The 15443-nt window shown below is 34.8% G+C and overlaps 1 protein-coding gene across 8 annotated transcripts in view; it reads left to right on the top strand.

Annotated features, from left to right (window-relative positions):
• Positions 1 to 15443, top strand: part of ANKIB1 (ankyrin repeat and IBR domain containing 1) — an 85228-nt gene that overhangs the window by 53071 nt on the left and 16714 nt on the right. For all 8 annotated transcript variants that reach the window (XM_041408946.1, XM_041408947.1, XM_041408938.1 and 5 more), the window contains exons 5-9: positions 4448 to 4565; positions 8002 to 8210; positions 10403 to 10491; positions 12172 to 12316; positions 13618 to 13784. In XM_041408946.1, the coding sequence (XP_041264880.1) occupies positions 4448 to 4565; positions 8002 to 8210; positions 10403 to 10491; positions 12172 to 12316; positions 13618 to 13784 (728 nt within the window). The remainder of the gene's footprint in view (positions 1 to 4447; positions 4566 to 8001; positions 8211 to 10402; positions 10492 to 12171; positions 12317 to 13617; positions 13785 to 15443) is intronic.

Genomic DNA, 15443 nt, shown 5'->3' with positions numbered 1-15443 from the left:
TTTTATATTATTAAACACTGAGGCATGGACTGTACAAAATGCTTGTTTAGCATAGTATTCAGCTTGTAATTGTTGCCATTCAACATCCTTCCAAAACAGAAAATATTCATTCATGAATAATTAAAAAACTTTGAACACTAAGAAATGCATTTTTCAAAGGAACTGTATCTTTTGAATGAAGGTTACAGGAAAAGATAAAACGTTTGAAAACCATGAACAGGATTTCTTCCCAGGCAGAACAGCTAAATGGGCTTAACTCCAGTGTTTAAGATCTGCAGTGGTATCTGGAATGAGAGTACCCCCTATCTCCCCTTCAGAGCCTACCATGTTTACAGGAGAACACAATCCTTTTTTGCTTGATTCTTTGCACTTACTTTGTTGAATAATCTCAAAAAAAATCTTTGATATGTAAAATCTAAATCTATCTTTTAAATCTAATTGAAGATACACTGAATAATATAACATGAAGTGATAGTTCTTAAACTGGTTTTATAGATTTTGTTTGTTCTTTTGCACAGTCTTTTACGTTGCGATGTGTTGCAGCATGAGAGCATATTTGCCTTGGTGATGTATCCCTGGGAAGTCCTCAGACTGAAAGAGTCCTTTCTTTCAATCAAATAATGTAATGTTTTAAATTTACATAAGAAACACCTGGGAATGAGCAGTACCTCAGAGCAGATCATCCAGAACAGTTTTGGCTCTCAGTCAGACGCAGTGAATTACCTTATGCAATAGCAAAATATATAATTTCTTCATTTCTTTTACATATGTTCCACTGAATACTGAAGAAATACTCTGCTAGTGAGTGTATCACAGAATTACTGAGTGTATAAAATTGGAATGATTTTTTCAGTTCCTGAATTGATGCCATATAAATATGTAAGTAATATAAATACCTATAGTACAAAGAGTTATCTGAAATTACTCGAATTTATGTTGTCTCTACAAGCAGAGAATGGTTTATGAAGTGAAAGGAGAGAAAGGGACTACATTTACTTAAGATATATGTAGTCTCAATATACATATAGTGCATATCATTTTACTTGAATGAGTTAAATGGAGTATAAATAATTTTTAATATATTACTCCATTAACTGCAGAACTCCATCCACCCAGAAAGAAGGATGTTTACATAAAGTGTTTTGTCACCCTTTAATTAGATAGTCATCACTGTAGCAAAGAGGTGCTTTGTCCCTGTCTATTTTAATGGTGCTTTAAAAGTGAAGAAAGTAATAATAAAAAGAGAAGAAAGTTTGAAATGAAGTGTTAAAATAATCAGCTTACATACTAAAAGTACTTTCAAGAGAAAAAAAATGTATAATAAATATTAGTAATAAGAATTGGAGAAGAAAAGAATTTCAAAGAAGGCCTTTTGAAAATACAGAAGTGTTGGAATCTGTAGTGAGAAACTCAGCAATGCACTAAAGTAGTAACTCTTGTAGTATATTTCAAAATCATTATATAGTTAAATGATTCTAAAATTGAACAAGGTCTTTTTCACAGCAAATGCCAATAAAGAGTTCCTCCATAAATGACCATTAAAGAAGGTTGCCAAGCATCATAAACTGTAATCAAAATCCTTTACATGCATGCAATCCTTTGTAGCCTTGCAGAGATAAGTCATCAGTGTTCAAAGTAGTTAAAAACAAACCTCTGTGATATTACATCCTGAATGTACATCCTTATAACTAAAGACTGTATCTTCTCAAATCTCTGCAAGAATGTCTTGTACATATTAAAGTTTTAAGGTTCCCATTGTATAAAGTCTTCACTTTGGAATTTCCAGATTAACCTCCTTAATAGTGCCAGTCTAAAATTTATTTTCTTTCAGCTTCTTCTGTGGGCTCATATGTTGTTTTATGAAACAAATGTTTGATATTTCAAACACATTCTTAGGGAATATTTCCCTCATTACTTAAAAGGAAAAAAATTAGGATTCTTAAAAACTGAAGATCCAAAACTCCCTGCTGGGTTGTGTGGAATGCGCCAGCTGAGGTAATATAGTAGTCTGTTACTCAGGGGGAGATACTTGACAGCTTTTGACCTAGAACCAATCAGTTAAATATAATTCTGAACATATCTGCATTTCAGGATAAAATACCAGGTCCTAAAATATATGTTATATGCTTATATGCTAATGCTTATATGTTGCAAGTTTAACAGAAAAGATATTTTTTCTTATGTGTACGGTCTTCAAGAGTTGAGTACGGTTGTGCTGACACAGCTGATTGCTTTACAATTGCAATTCAAAATGGAGTTCAGATTCAGTCATGACCATTCTGCTTCTATTTTTTTGCTGTACATGCAGCACAATTATAATCATCCTGGCACACAGTTGTTTCTATCCCCGTCTCTCTGAAATGTTTTTTAAAAATTATCTCTTTTGTAATAAGTTAAGAAGGTCAGTCAAATTCCAGCATGCTGTTAATCCAAGTGGCCCAGATTTATTTCAGTGCAAGCCATTAACGTTCAGATTGTCCTTTACTGAGTCATGCATGATCAGCACTGGAAGGACATAGAGAAACTGCCTGAACTTGAGCAATCAAGATCCAGGTCAGGACACTCGCAGGTCATTTCTCTTCTGCTTTGCTTGCTTTGTCGACAAGAGCAGAGACCCCGTGCAGGTCTGTGGAGCATTACCCTTGCTGATGATAAAGTTTCTAGCATGGAGAAGCACCTGTTTATTTCACTGATTAGCTAACAGGAGACGTCTTTGTGTGAGTCAGTCATAAGCTTTAGATGCATTGTGGAGTTAATTATGATTATGGAGTTAATTATGTCTGGAATACAGGAAGCGAGTTACATTTTTAGAGTAGGTGTCTCAAAAGAACAAAATAATTTCAAAACCTAGGGTATCCATTCTGCCCATCACTTCTGCCTTCTGCTTGTTATGCTTAAAGGGGACAGCAGACTTTTACTTCGATTGTAACATTTCGAGGACAGAACCAGTCTTTTGCTTTCTGGCTATGTATGCATGCATACATTTCTCTCCTTATAATCTAGCACTGGTGAGTCCTGGACTATGGTCTACATAAAACCAAAATATAGACAGTAAATAATAATACATAGTCTTAACTGTCATTATCTGTCACTACTGTTGCTGTGTCCATCCATCTCCAATTGCTGGAGACAATTGCCGCTTGGTGCCTGGGTTCCTGATTAGTTCTGAGCGTGTAACACTTTGTGTCAAATGCTTTAAATATTTTGTTAGCTACCCTTTAAATAAATAAAACCAGTTCATGTAAGAATCGTGGTTTTTACATATCCTTTCTGTATCCATTCTCTTTACAGACTTCCCACTTTTTTTTTTTTCCTCTTTTTACCTATGGGGCATTTTCTCTATGCAATACTAACAAATACATTATTTGCTGTGATAGTCTTCCTTTCTTAGTTTTAAAAATGAGTCTGCAAACATATGTGTGTATCTCTGCTCTCTTGGTTGGAACTAATTCAGAATCCTAAAATTACTTCTTTTTGTCTTTCTGATTTGACCTTTTTTAATGCTGTAATAATGCGATGGATCTCCAGACCAGGAAGGCAGCTGGATGATCTGCTCTCTGTAGGGCTGTGAGAGTTGGCCATTGTTTCTCAAAAAGAGTTTTGATAACCCCATGTACAGTATATCCCCAGCCGTGGAGATAGCCAAAAGCCATCTGGGCGTTGTTCTGGGCAGCTGGCTCTAAGTGACCCTGATTGAGGAGGAAGGCTGGAGCAGATGACATTTGAAGGTCCCTTCCAACCTCAACCCTCACAGTGTTTCTATGAACATCTAATTGCCCATCTCATCTGTCCTATTGGGGACTGACTTTGCTTCTGAGAGGGTGGATATTGCCTCAGAAGATCCAGATACTGGGTTCTGCTCACAAACATCTCACTGTCTAATGTCTCAATGTATCCTCCTCCAGACCAATTCAGAATTAATGGGTCTCGATTAATGTATAGTCAGAGAATCTATATGCAGTGTATGATAAGCGGTCCTTTGTCTAGATCTTCTCTAAATCCTTGGTTCAAATCTAGTCATGCATTCTCATACCTATTCCACAATATCTGAGGCCTAGTCACTGAATCAAAGTTCATCTAGATTCTGTGAAAATCTTGCTTTTTCTTGGGGGAGAGAGAGAGAGAAAGAGTCAGTGTTAGGCTAGCTTATCATTTGAAGATGGCTTCCTGCTATAATGGAGAACTTTAGAGAGCTCTCCATTATACCTGGAAGAAATTCTTTTAGATTCTGAAGTTTACAAAAATCATACTATAAATATTACAAAATGGCAGTGTTTCTGTGTAGCTTTGCATGGTCATTGGTGTACACAGTGAACAAATTTTGTCCCATACTGCCTCACAGTTGAGATGGTGATCAGTAACAGTGCTTTGAATGCTTTCTTTTTAATATTGTATTAGAGACTAACTTGAAAACATTAGATGTAAATTACCTTTTTTCTTCTTGAAGCCATATGAGGGTCTTAGACTTCAAGACCTGCGAAGGCTTAAGGACATGCTGATCGTGGAATCTGCTGACATGCTTCAAGCCCCGCTCTTCACTGCAGAAGCTCTACTTCGGGCGCATGGTAATCCCAAACCTTAAAGGCTAAAAAACTGCTTTCAGCAAATTCAAAACCACAGTTTTATGTTTGCACTTTATTTCCAAGGAAAAGAGAAGTAAAGGTTAATAGCAGGAAACAGACCACACAGTACTTCAGTAAGAAGTACAGCTGCAGTTTGTCAAAAAACATTGAGACAGACAGGGAAGCTGATAGAAAAGTGATTCAAACTAGGAATTCTATTGGAAGACAGTTTAAGTTAAGCAGTGTAGAAAAAACAGAACCACCCTATTTTGGTGAGAGACACAGGAGTAAAACTTACATGGTTTTATATGTCAAAAAAGTCAAATTCATCAAACTATTTTTGTCTGACCATTGGTTTTCTGCCACTATGTATTTGTATATAAAACCAGATCAACATTTTTAAATTTATTTTTTCTTGCAATAAGAGCAGTCTGACCATTGTAATAAGTGGTTGGAAATTGCCTTGGGGTTTAAATTATATGAGTATATGTCCTTTGGAGAATTTTTTATAGTTACATTTTTCATACAGGGTATGCTTTTCCTTGTGCATTTCTGTAACTCATTTATTTTCACTGAAATAATCTGTATGCTTGTTCAAGTTAAACTGGGCTTGTCAGAAAGGGGATATACTGGATTCAGTGTGTTTTCTCCAGACAAAAGTATCTCTGAAACTCCTTGTAAGCTTTAGGCTTTGATTCAATGATTCAAAACTTATGCTTACTGAAGCATCTGCATTGTTACTTTATGCCAAAGGAACTACTCAGGCAGTTAATGGTTTGCATGCTCATCATTGTGTTGCTGGATTAGGCTTTCATACCCTATTATTTTTTGTGGACTCCTTGTTAAAGTCAGTGGGAGAGGGACAAGTGAAATAGAAAGACATTATTTTAAACCCACAGCTTTTGGTACACTTTTATGAGGAGTTGTAGTACCTGAAACTCATCTCTTCTACATTATTTTCCATAGCTGGTATTTGTGTTTCTTTTAACACTGAATTAAGTAAACATGAACTTGTGCCAGTATGATAATATTTAAGGCACAGTCCTTGCATATATATTTATGTTGATTCTTTGTTTAATTCTTATATTTAAAATATGTGCAATATTTGAATGCTGTGTTGTATTCCCAGAGTAGTCTCAGTAAGGCTAAAAATTATAAATAGTTGACTGAGTAGGCTCCATAACCTGTGCAGATATTTTGAAGAGGAAAATTGTGGCAGTACTGTTCAAACTCTCAGCTCAGTCTGCAATTAGTTGAAAATCAGTGCAGTTGATGTAAATGGTGGAGAAATGTCTGTCAGCATCAAGCAAGCAGGAATTGAAAATTGAGAAGAAATCAGTCTGTGCTGGAAAGGTCATTCTACTGATGTTGCCTTAGTGATGTTCTGGTAACTTAATTCAATTGGCCAGCGCACAGAAAGAAGCACGGACAATTAGCAAGTCATGAGAAAGTCAACTATTTTGTCTGTGGCTGTGTTGATTCAGCTTAGTAAAGGAAATAACTCAGGTATTTACAGAGGTTTAGAGAATTAACATCAAATGACAAATTGTAATTTTTTTTGCATTAAATCTTGAAATTCACAAAAGAATAACATAGAAAAAGAATAAGGTATGAAAAGCGTGTTTTAAATTCTTGGAAAGATCATACATATATACTAAGTTTAATAGTTTACAGGTATATAATATTTAATCCACCAGATTTTGCTTTCTTTTATTGTACAACTATATCAATTTATTGCCACAGACATTAAGAGTGTCTTTCCCTTTTTTTCTTTTGCTTGAGAGACAGAAGTATGTAGAATTAAAGCCAAGATTTAAAAAAAAATGTTATTGTGGCCATCACAAAGGCAGATAACTTTGCAGTTTTTCTACAAGTGTTTTTCAACATTGGTTCTCTTCTAATTCAGTATACAGCAATGGATTTCAGGATGAAAAATAGGCAATTCAACAAATATACCTTGTGTTTTGCTAAAATTCGTAAGTTAGTGAAGAGAACAAAGTGGATCCATTTAATGACATATCTTAGCCCTTGCCTATTTTAAAGATACAGTGCAACAAAGAAGGTCAAGAAAATGTCTAGCAAATTTTATCTGTATTTTAACGTCAGCCCCTCTCTGAAAGGTTATAAACTCAGGGTAGTATGAAAAAATGTTGATAAAATCTGTACATTTTGACGTGTAATTGTGTGGGTGCATATCTTCAAACAAATTAAATTAAACTAACCTGTGATATATTTTATCTTAGATAAGTAAGGACCAGATCAATAATCATCTGCAGCTCAAAGAGGTTTTTTTTTTACAGAGGCAATACTTGTACTAAGTTTGGTGCTTAGAACACGTATCTTTTTTTCCCAGTACTAATATAGGATAGGAAAACTATCTTTTCCTTATGAAAATAAAACTAAATAAAAATAAAACATCTTTTGGTTAATAACATTGATGTTTCTTTGGATGTGCCCAGCACTTAAAAAATCCCCAAACTTTAAAATACTTATGTAAAGCAGTAGAAAAAACTGGGAAATTTCTAATAGTTTATGAAATTCAAGTTTGTCTGATCTGTGTGTAGTGTTGATGAGTTTGGATTCAAATCTGTATAGAAATTTGATAAATTTATACTTAAATGAGAACTTGTAAGTATTTTTGGTAGAAAAAACTGATATTCTGAAGACATCTTTAGTATTAATCATAGGAATCACAAACAGAATGCATTTCAAACAATTGTGAAGAAGGATTTGATTTAGTTTTAAGGTATTATATTTTGTTTCACTAGTTTTTGTATATAAATGGGCAGTGTTAATTATGAATAAAAGTAAAACATTCACTAACAATTATGGAATAAAATGTAGTGAGAATATATTAAATTTTCTTTGTAATTACTCAGGTGGATTTTTTTTCCCCCCTAGAAACACAATATTTATATGCATATATATATAACGACTGGAAACTCATTAAGTCACAATCTTCTTGTAACCTTAGTCTTCTTCCTGTATTTCCTGTCTTCATTAAAAAAAACCAAAAACACAACAGATAAAATTGAATCCATATTAAATAAGTACTTTTTTCAAAGGAAAAAAAATAGAAAATTCTTAGGTGTGAGGTTTGGTATATTTTAATATTTCTGTGATAGTCAGTAGAGTTCTGTTTTTCAACCAAGTGTTCTAGCTACTACAATTGCTGTAAATAAATAACAAAAATAATGTTAAGACATATTACAGGGAAGGAGATGCTTGTCATTAAATTATTTACAAAAATGCATTGCGTTACATATTATCTTGGGATGTGTTCTCTGAAATGTAATACTTAAATTTCCATTCAATCATACTTCATTATAGTTATTTATTTTAACTATTTTTGTTTATTGTTCTTTTGAGGGTGCAGCTACAAAATATATTTTAACCATTGTCAGGTGCATAATTTCCTGTATCTCTGTATTTCTTGAAGACTGGGACAGGGAGAAGTTACTTGAAGCCTGGATGTGTAACCCGGAGAGCTGCTGCCAGCGTTCCGGGGTTCAGATGCCAACCCCGCCTCCGAGCGGGTACAACGCGTGGGACACGCTCCCTTCTCCGCGAACCCCGCGCACCACTCGCTCTTCTGTCACTTCCCCTGATGAAATCAGCCCCTCACCAGGAGACATGGAGACAGCTGTGGTAAATTTATAAATAGATCTTAAACCAGCAGGGCTAAACAGCTGATTTCTAAACGCAGTGCACCTGTGTAGACAGGGGAGCTGCCAAAAATACCTTTGTGAAAGTATGAAGTGTTTCTCTTTCCAAAAGTGGTGAACAGGGAAGTTGACACCTTAAACATTCTATATGATAAAACTGTTGAGCATCTGGCAAATACAAACCATTCTGTTTTAACCTTGGCTGTCATTCACAAATTCTCATTTTAGACAGCTTCAGTCACATCAGTGCACTTGGCTCTTTTGAACTTTTCATCTCATCCCTATCAAGATGTTCGCTTTCATTGTATCCATTTCCCCAAATGTATGCAGTTCTGTGAACCCTGCCTTTTGAAAATTTTTTCTTTAGGAAACAAAATTGTCTTTGTCTGCATTTTGAAATGTCAGCCCACTAGTGTACTGTAAGCTTATAATTACTTTTACTATGTGTGGGCTGCTTCAAGCAGTTTACAAAGCTATTGCAAATTTGAAATATGAAAGCGCCTTTCATTAAAATCAGTGTGTCTCTTTTGGAAGACAGAGTTCTCTTTTTAATAATCCACAGCTGCAACATTATAAAACTATTGCTCCATGATCTAAGCATTTTTTTTAGAATATTACATGCAGTCTTTCAGATGGATCATCCCTAAATCTCATATTAAAATTAAGATCTTGCATTCCTGCATAGAAATATTTTATTTCTTTAATTGTAAAATGCTGTAAAAGAAGCTCTATAGAAGACATATTGTTATTGTACATTTATTTCCATTAGCAGTTAAATATTGTCCATGAATAATTCCTAATTAAAATGTTGAACAGGAGATTATATATCCTCAGTTTTACATTGAGTGTTTTGTTTTTCATTGATGGTCCATAAACCAGGAATGCAGGTGTGGATAATGATTGCCATTATAGATCTAGTGTGTCTCAATCCAAATTCCAGAGTTACACACTTAATGTTCCTGTTTGTTTAAGAATCTTATCTGAGCTATCAAATCTCATTTTGCCAGGAAAATGAAAACTAAAAGGAATAGATAAAATAAAGCCACAAGGTATAAAGCTCCTTTACATGTTTTGCATTTGCATCTTATTTTATAAACAGTTCTAGCAAATGTTTTTATTTGATGTTTTAACTCAGGGCTTCATTAAATTCCTTACTTTAAAGATACGTTTTAAACAAAATTTTCAGCTCATATAAATTTAAGAGATTATTTTTTAATGCATTGTGAAATATCATTTTAAAGTATTTAATTTTTGCAAGACAGTAAGATTAAATGAATGAAGGAATGATAAATAGCTTCACTGAGTTTTACACTTAAAAGGCCTTTTTTTTTTGTTTGATTTTGTTTTGGCTGTAAGTGCTTTCAAAGTGGCGTACCACAGGCTAACTTTCTGAAAATGTCGTATGTGTATATAATACCTAATGCATTGAAAGTTGAAATACATTTTCATGGTGTCTTTGTTTCAATGAAAAGAAAAATCCTTTTTGTATTTCTTGAAGATCATTAGTATTTATTTCCACACATAGCCATAAGCAGTGAGTATTTTCATCCCTACTCTTTAACTCTTTCAGAGTAAGGGTCTCAGTATTCAGTGTTATTTTTTCTTTGGTACCTATTTCTGTAAAATTCAGCAATTATATCTTACGTTGGAGTATTTGTAGTGTAACTTATTCTTCATTTTGATCAAGCCTCAAAAGACCTCAAAGCCTTTTTTAAAAAATTATATATATGTAGGTTATTACTTGAAGTATTTGCTGCTGCTGTGCACTCAAGCTGCTCCACCTTGATTTGGACTGACTGTGTGAGATGCTAAACATTTCTTGTAGCCTCTATCAAATCCAGACTCATTTCTAGCTGTGTGTGAAGCTGATGAAAAACACCTCCATTTGCACCTAGAACTCTGAGATTCCAACGCTCTGCAGGGTGAAGCACTTCCTGAGCTCAAGGACACTGCAAAAAGCAGCTCTCTGGATAGAGTTTTATAGAAACAGAGATACTAAATCTTTCCCATTCCTATAGCTTAAATAACGTTTTTTTCCTGGATACAGCTTGATTTTCTTCCCCTATTGAGCGCTGCTTTAAATTTTTGCTGAGATTTTCCAACATAACTCATTCTGCTAACAATACAAAAAGCTTTAGGGTATTTCTTAATCAGAAGCATTTTTGTCATTTACAGTGTGACATTTGCATGTGTAATATTTCTGTGTTTGAAGACCCAGTGGATATGCCTTGTGGACATGACTTCTGCAGAGCTTGCTGGGAGGCGTGAGTATCTGTACTCTCTATCATGTGAGAAACTTTCATACTTGCTGTGTTGAAGAGGAAAGGACAGAGTTATGGTCCCAACAGCTAATGCTGAAGTACTCTTTGGGTTTCAAAGAGCTGCTGGTTTGAACCTATGGAATATTTTAGTTGTCATTCAAACAACCATTACCAACTGGTTTAGGCTTATGTTTGTTTAGGTTCTGACTAAGCAAAATTCTTAGTCAAATGTTTTAAGCTTGTGTGTAAATAGATAAGCCTACTCTTGAGTCGTTCAGTGTGTGTGTGTGGTGTTGGCAGTAATTGGGGTTTACAGTTTCTAAATTAAGCACATGCTTAATTCCATCTCTGAGTTTAGCACACTAAACCTAGGCTGTGAATCCATTTCCAATCAGAAAAGCAATTAAAAATTCTTTCTTTATGATGAGGGTTAGTAACTGAGGGGTAGATTTCACTTAGAAGTTCTTTTAATCTAAGGCTCTTGTTACTACATAGGTCAGAGTAGTCATGCTAGTGAAAAACTCAGACATGGATAATTATGGTAGTATAAATATTAATAATATTTCCCAGCAATAATTATATCTGTATGCAATGCTTTGTATTCATCTGTGTCCCCATTCAGGAGATTGTACTACTTGATCTCTACCCCTGTAGTGTCTTGTTACAGCACCATTTCTGCACAGCTCTTCCTGCTGCAGATCATTTCTATGAACCCACAAGCCTGGTGCTAAGGAAGAACACTTTCTTTTCCATGTAAGCTTTCCAAAGGCAGTTCTTTTCAGTGGCAAGAAAACTGTTAGTCGTGCTTCTCTTGCCTTGCAAATCCCTGGGCAGGATGTAGGAGTTACCAGAGATCGCTGGTTTGACGGGTGCTTCTAATTTGGCTGCTGGACTGTGTGTCCTTTGTGCAGGACACAGGGGCCAGCTCAGAGCCACAGGCTCAGAGCCACAGTTCAGTGGCAAGGGAGGGTGGAATTCAGCTTTCTGAGCCAGTCATTCCTAAGTCGCTTGGAGCATAGCCAGGACTGAGTTACCCAGCTCTAAGATACGAATCTAAGATGGGATGAATTGATAGGTATCTCTACCTTAACTATTAAAGGATCTCAGGTGACTACCTTAGAATAACTGCCTATCCTTTAAATGATTAAAGTTAGAATGGTATCATTCTTAATAAGAATATCATTCTTAATAAGCCTGCTACAGCTTTGAAACTAAACAACTGTTAAAGTCCAGCTTTCAGCACATTTTTGAGCTTGTTCTGTATTCAGACATTAGTGTCCGAAAACAGGCCTAGTTTTATTAGCACAGTTGTAGAAAATAATTGCATATTAAATTAACTATTTCCTAGATTAATTACACTTATATTCTGTTTCTGATTTAAGGTAGAAATAATGCTCAATTTAATTAAATAATACAGAGTTGTGTGATAAATGGCAGGGATGGAAACCACAAACATAGGGCCAAATATTGCCGATGGTACTCACATTTGAACCATGACAGTGTTATTTTTTTAATTATGCTCTTTATCAAATTTGTAGCTCTGTTAAGCTGAAAGGGAGATACTTCTGTTTCTGTATTTGAAAAGTAATCATTGTGAATACGTGTGAACATAGTGTAAAGTACTCAACAGCCTTTTAACTTTTACTTTTTATTCACAAATACTGACTGGCAAAATTCTGGCAGATTTTTGAATCTGAAAATTCAGGAGGGTGAAGCTCACAACATTTTTTGCCCAGCATATGATTGTTTCCAGCTTGTGCCTGTAGACATCATAGAAAGTGTGGTTTCCAAGGAGATGGACAAGCGATACCTTCAGTTTGACATTAAGGTAAATTATCAAACTGTTCTTGTACTCTTGAACTCTATTCCATTTTATAAAAAGTAACTTAAAGCTTCTGTATTAAATGCTGCAATATATCTGTAACTTTCCATGTAGAAATTCATAAACAAATATTTGCAAATATGTATTGGCTCTTACATAGCATAATATCAATGTTTCCTGTACCGGTGAGAAAAAAAGAAAGAACATTTTATGTTTTCCTTAAGTAGAAATGCCATATTTCCATAGTCTGTTGCTTAATGCAGTATTAATAAAATAATTTGATCAAACTCATTTTTGTAACAGGTGATTTGAAGGTTTTAATAAGTCAGAGTTGTTTGTGTTTGCAATGTGAAATTTTAAAAGTTTTCAGATTGTTTTTACTGCATTCAGAAATAGCACCTGTTTCCTTTTAAAAAACTTCCTAGTACAATGCTTGATATGATTGCTGCATATGGGTAGAGGAGTAGGAAAAGCTTGATTTGGTTTTTCTGTTGTTTTTAATGTATTTGTTTTCATCATTGCAATTTGTTTTTAAAAGCAATCTTTTAATTCAGCTTTCTTCTTTTATACTAGTGTAGTAATGAGCTAGACTTGAGAAATGTGCCACCGTGATGGCAGGGCAGAGATAGAGAAATATTTTTTCATTTACAGTACAGTACTTTCTCTGCAACAAGTCTCTTTATTGCACAGTGAGATGCAAATTAAATTACCAGATCTGACTCATCTTTTGCATATTTTATTTTAAGTGACTGTTGATCAGAATAGGTTTGAATCAAAGCAGTGGAAGTTCCTTTTTTCTCCTCATTTATTAGATACAGTTTTTACAAAAGGCCTGTTACATTAACCAAAAAAAGATGGGAAATAAATTACTGAGTTAGTCTAGTTCTGATTTCTGGTTTATTGTGGGATTTGTGTTTTATCAGTAAGGTTTTCATTCTTTCCAACTGAAAGAATCAGTTCTGCTAGTGTGTGTATTGCCAGTGTGTATATGGTAGTTTACTGTAAGCCACGTCACAAAAGAATTAACTTCCAGAGACTGAACATTTGTTTGGAATATAAATCATTTCATTCTTAGTGTAAGTCTGAAGTACTGTTGTTACTAAAAAATGAGTGGAAATTCAATTACTCCGTTTCTATAACTATATTTAAAAGTCTATCCTTGTAGCTACAAGACTGTCCTTAGAGTGTTTTTCTTTGTTCCTTCAAAGGAGGACTATGAATATGGATTGTTTTATATCAAGGATGAAATCTTGATATGCTAAAATCTTATGTGCTAAAATATTTTCTTTCTTTTTTTCCCCCCACAGGCCTTTGTTGAAAATAATCCTGCTATTAAATGGTGTCCTATACCTGGCTGTGAAAGAGCAGTAAGGCTGACAAGACAAGGGTCAAATTCAACAGGATCAGATACACTTAGCTTCCCTATGCTAAAAGCCCCTGCAGTAGATTGTGGGAAAGGACATCTTTTCTGCTGGTTAGTACTGGAAACTTACTTGCCTCTACATAAACTCACAGGCACTGCTATTCCAGGGACTAATTAAGAAGTCCCACATGGCACCAAGAGTGCAACAGGAATTAGTATGGAATGATAAATGACTGTACTATCCTCTATCCATGCACTAAATAATCTCATCTACACAAATATTGTAGTATTTTGGGGCACTGCAAAGATTTATAATCCAGTAGTCATTATTGTCTCTATTAGGTGCAAAACAATAGCATGGAGTGTTATGATGTTCTGTTCTGAGGGAACAGACGAAAAGTGGGATACTGGAACAAGGATTTTTGTGTCTGGATAGTTGTATAATCAAAACATGGCACATTCTTTACTGTAGTGTAGAAAACCAGCAATGTTTAGCTCTTCCTGAATTTTGCTAGAATCACATCAAAGAAGCTGGAGTTTAAATGGGGCCATGAGAGACCATTTCCTTCACACATAGTTATTCTGTTTCCAGCATCACTCCAATCTTTGTTTCACTTGAGGTTCAGCACTTTCTTTCTCTTCTCCTGGATTTTAAGATGAATACAAGTTCAAGAAGGAGTAAAATGCCAGATATTTTTTAAAACATCCCTCAAATTGCTGATCTTCAGCATTTCCTAGAAAAGGACATAACAGCATCAACAAATGTAAAAAAAATTTGGCATATTTTTCCTTGACATTATCAGACAATTTATGACTATTGTAGTGGGACATCTGTATGTTCTTAGAAAATAAAAAAGTGTCAACCAAAGTACAGACATTCAGACAAGTTCAGCAATTCTTCTTTTCATTTTTCAATTGAAAACATTATACAAGGACACCCTAAGTCATCTGCTTGATTCCAGGTATCATAATTCTTAACAAAAGATGCTTCTGATTTTAGTTCTTTTCTCATATGAATGAAAGGAATAAGGAGGGAAAAAAAAAAAAGAAAACAGACCTAATGAAACAACCACAAAAGCCAGAAAACATTACTTCCTGGCAAGGGGTTATTTAAAATGGTTGGAGAGCTCAGAAAGAAGCAAATCCCATGGAAACAAACCAGAATATGCTTTCTACCAATGAACATACAATAAAACTTAATGCTATTCCACAAGCAGGTACCATCCTCTTATCCTTGCTTCTGGTGGTAGAGAATCAATTTTTCCATTAACCTGAAGGAACCTGACACCACTTCAGTGTCATATTGACATGAACCTTCAGACAATGGCAACTTCTGCTTCCTTTACATGGACAGAATGTACTAGCTGCCTAGAATGTTCTCTGAGAATGAAAAAGTCATCTGAATTACTAATTTTAGGACAAATGGAATTTTTGTTTCCTGATAATATTTCTATATATGCTTTTTACATTAATGCTTTGAAATAGTGCACAAGCAAATATAATTAAGATCTTGAAAAATACTTCAAGTTAGCAACAAAATGTCCAAGAAGACCTTTCCAAAGCATTTTTTTTCTTCCCCACAAAAGTGAATGGAGAGCTTCAGCAATGGCAAGAAAGTTCTGCTAGCAGTGAAAGCATCCTGCAGTACCTCAGATCAGAACAATTTGCTAAGGACACCCCACTAGTCTTACAGTACAAAAACTCTATGCATGCATGTGTTCCTCTGGAGAAAAAGTGTATTCTCATTTCATCATTACTGTGTGTTTAAAG

Source organism: Onychostruthus taczanowskii, unplaced genomic scaffold (assembly GCF_017590055.1).
Source record: "Onychostruthus taczanowskii isolate IOZ18803 unplaced genomic scaffold, ASM1759005v1 scaffold3, whole genome shotgun sequence".
In the NCBI taxonomy this organism is placed as follows: domain Eukaryota; kingdom Metazoa; phylum Chordata; class Aves; order Passeriformes; family Passeridae; genus Onychostruthus; species Onychostruthus taczanowskii.
This window is presented reverse-complemented; position numbering and strand designations above follow the sequence as displayed.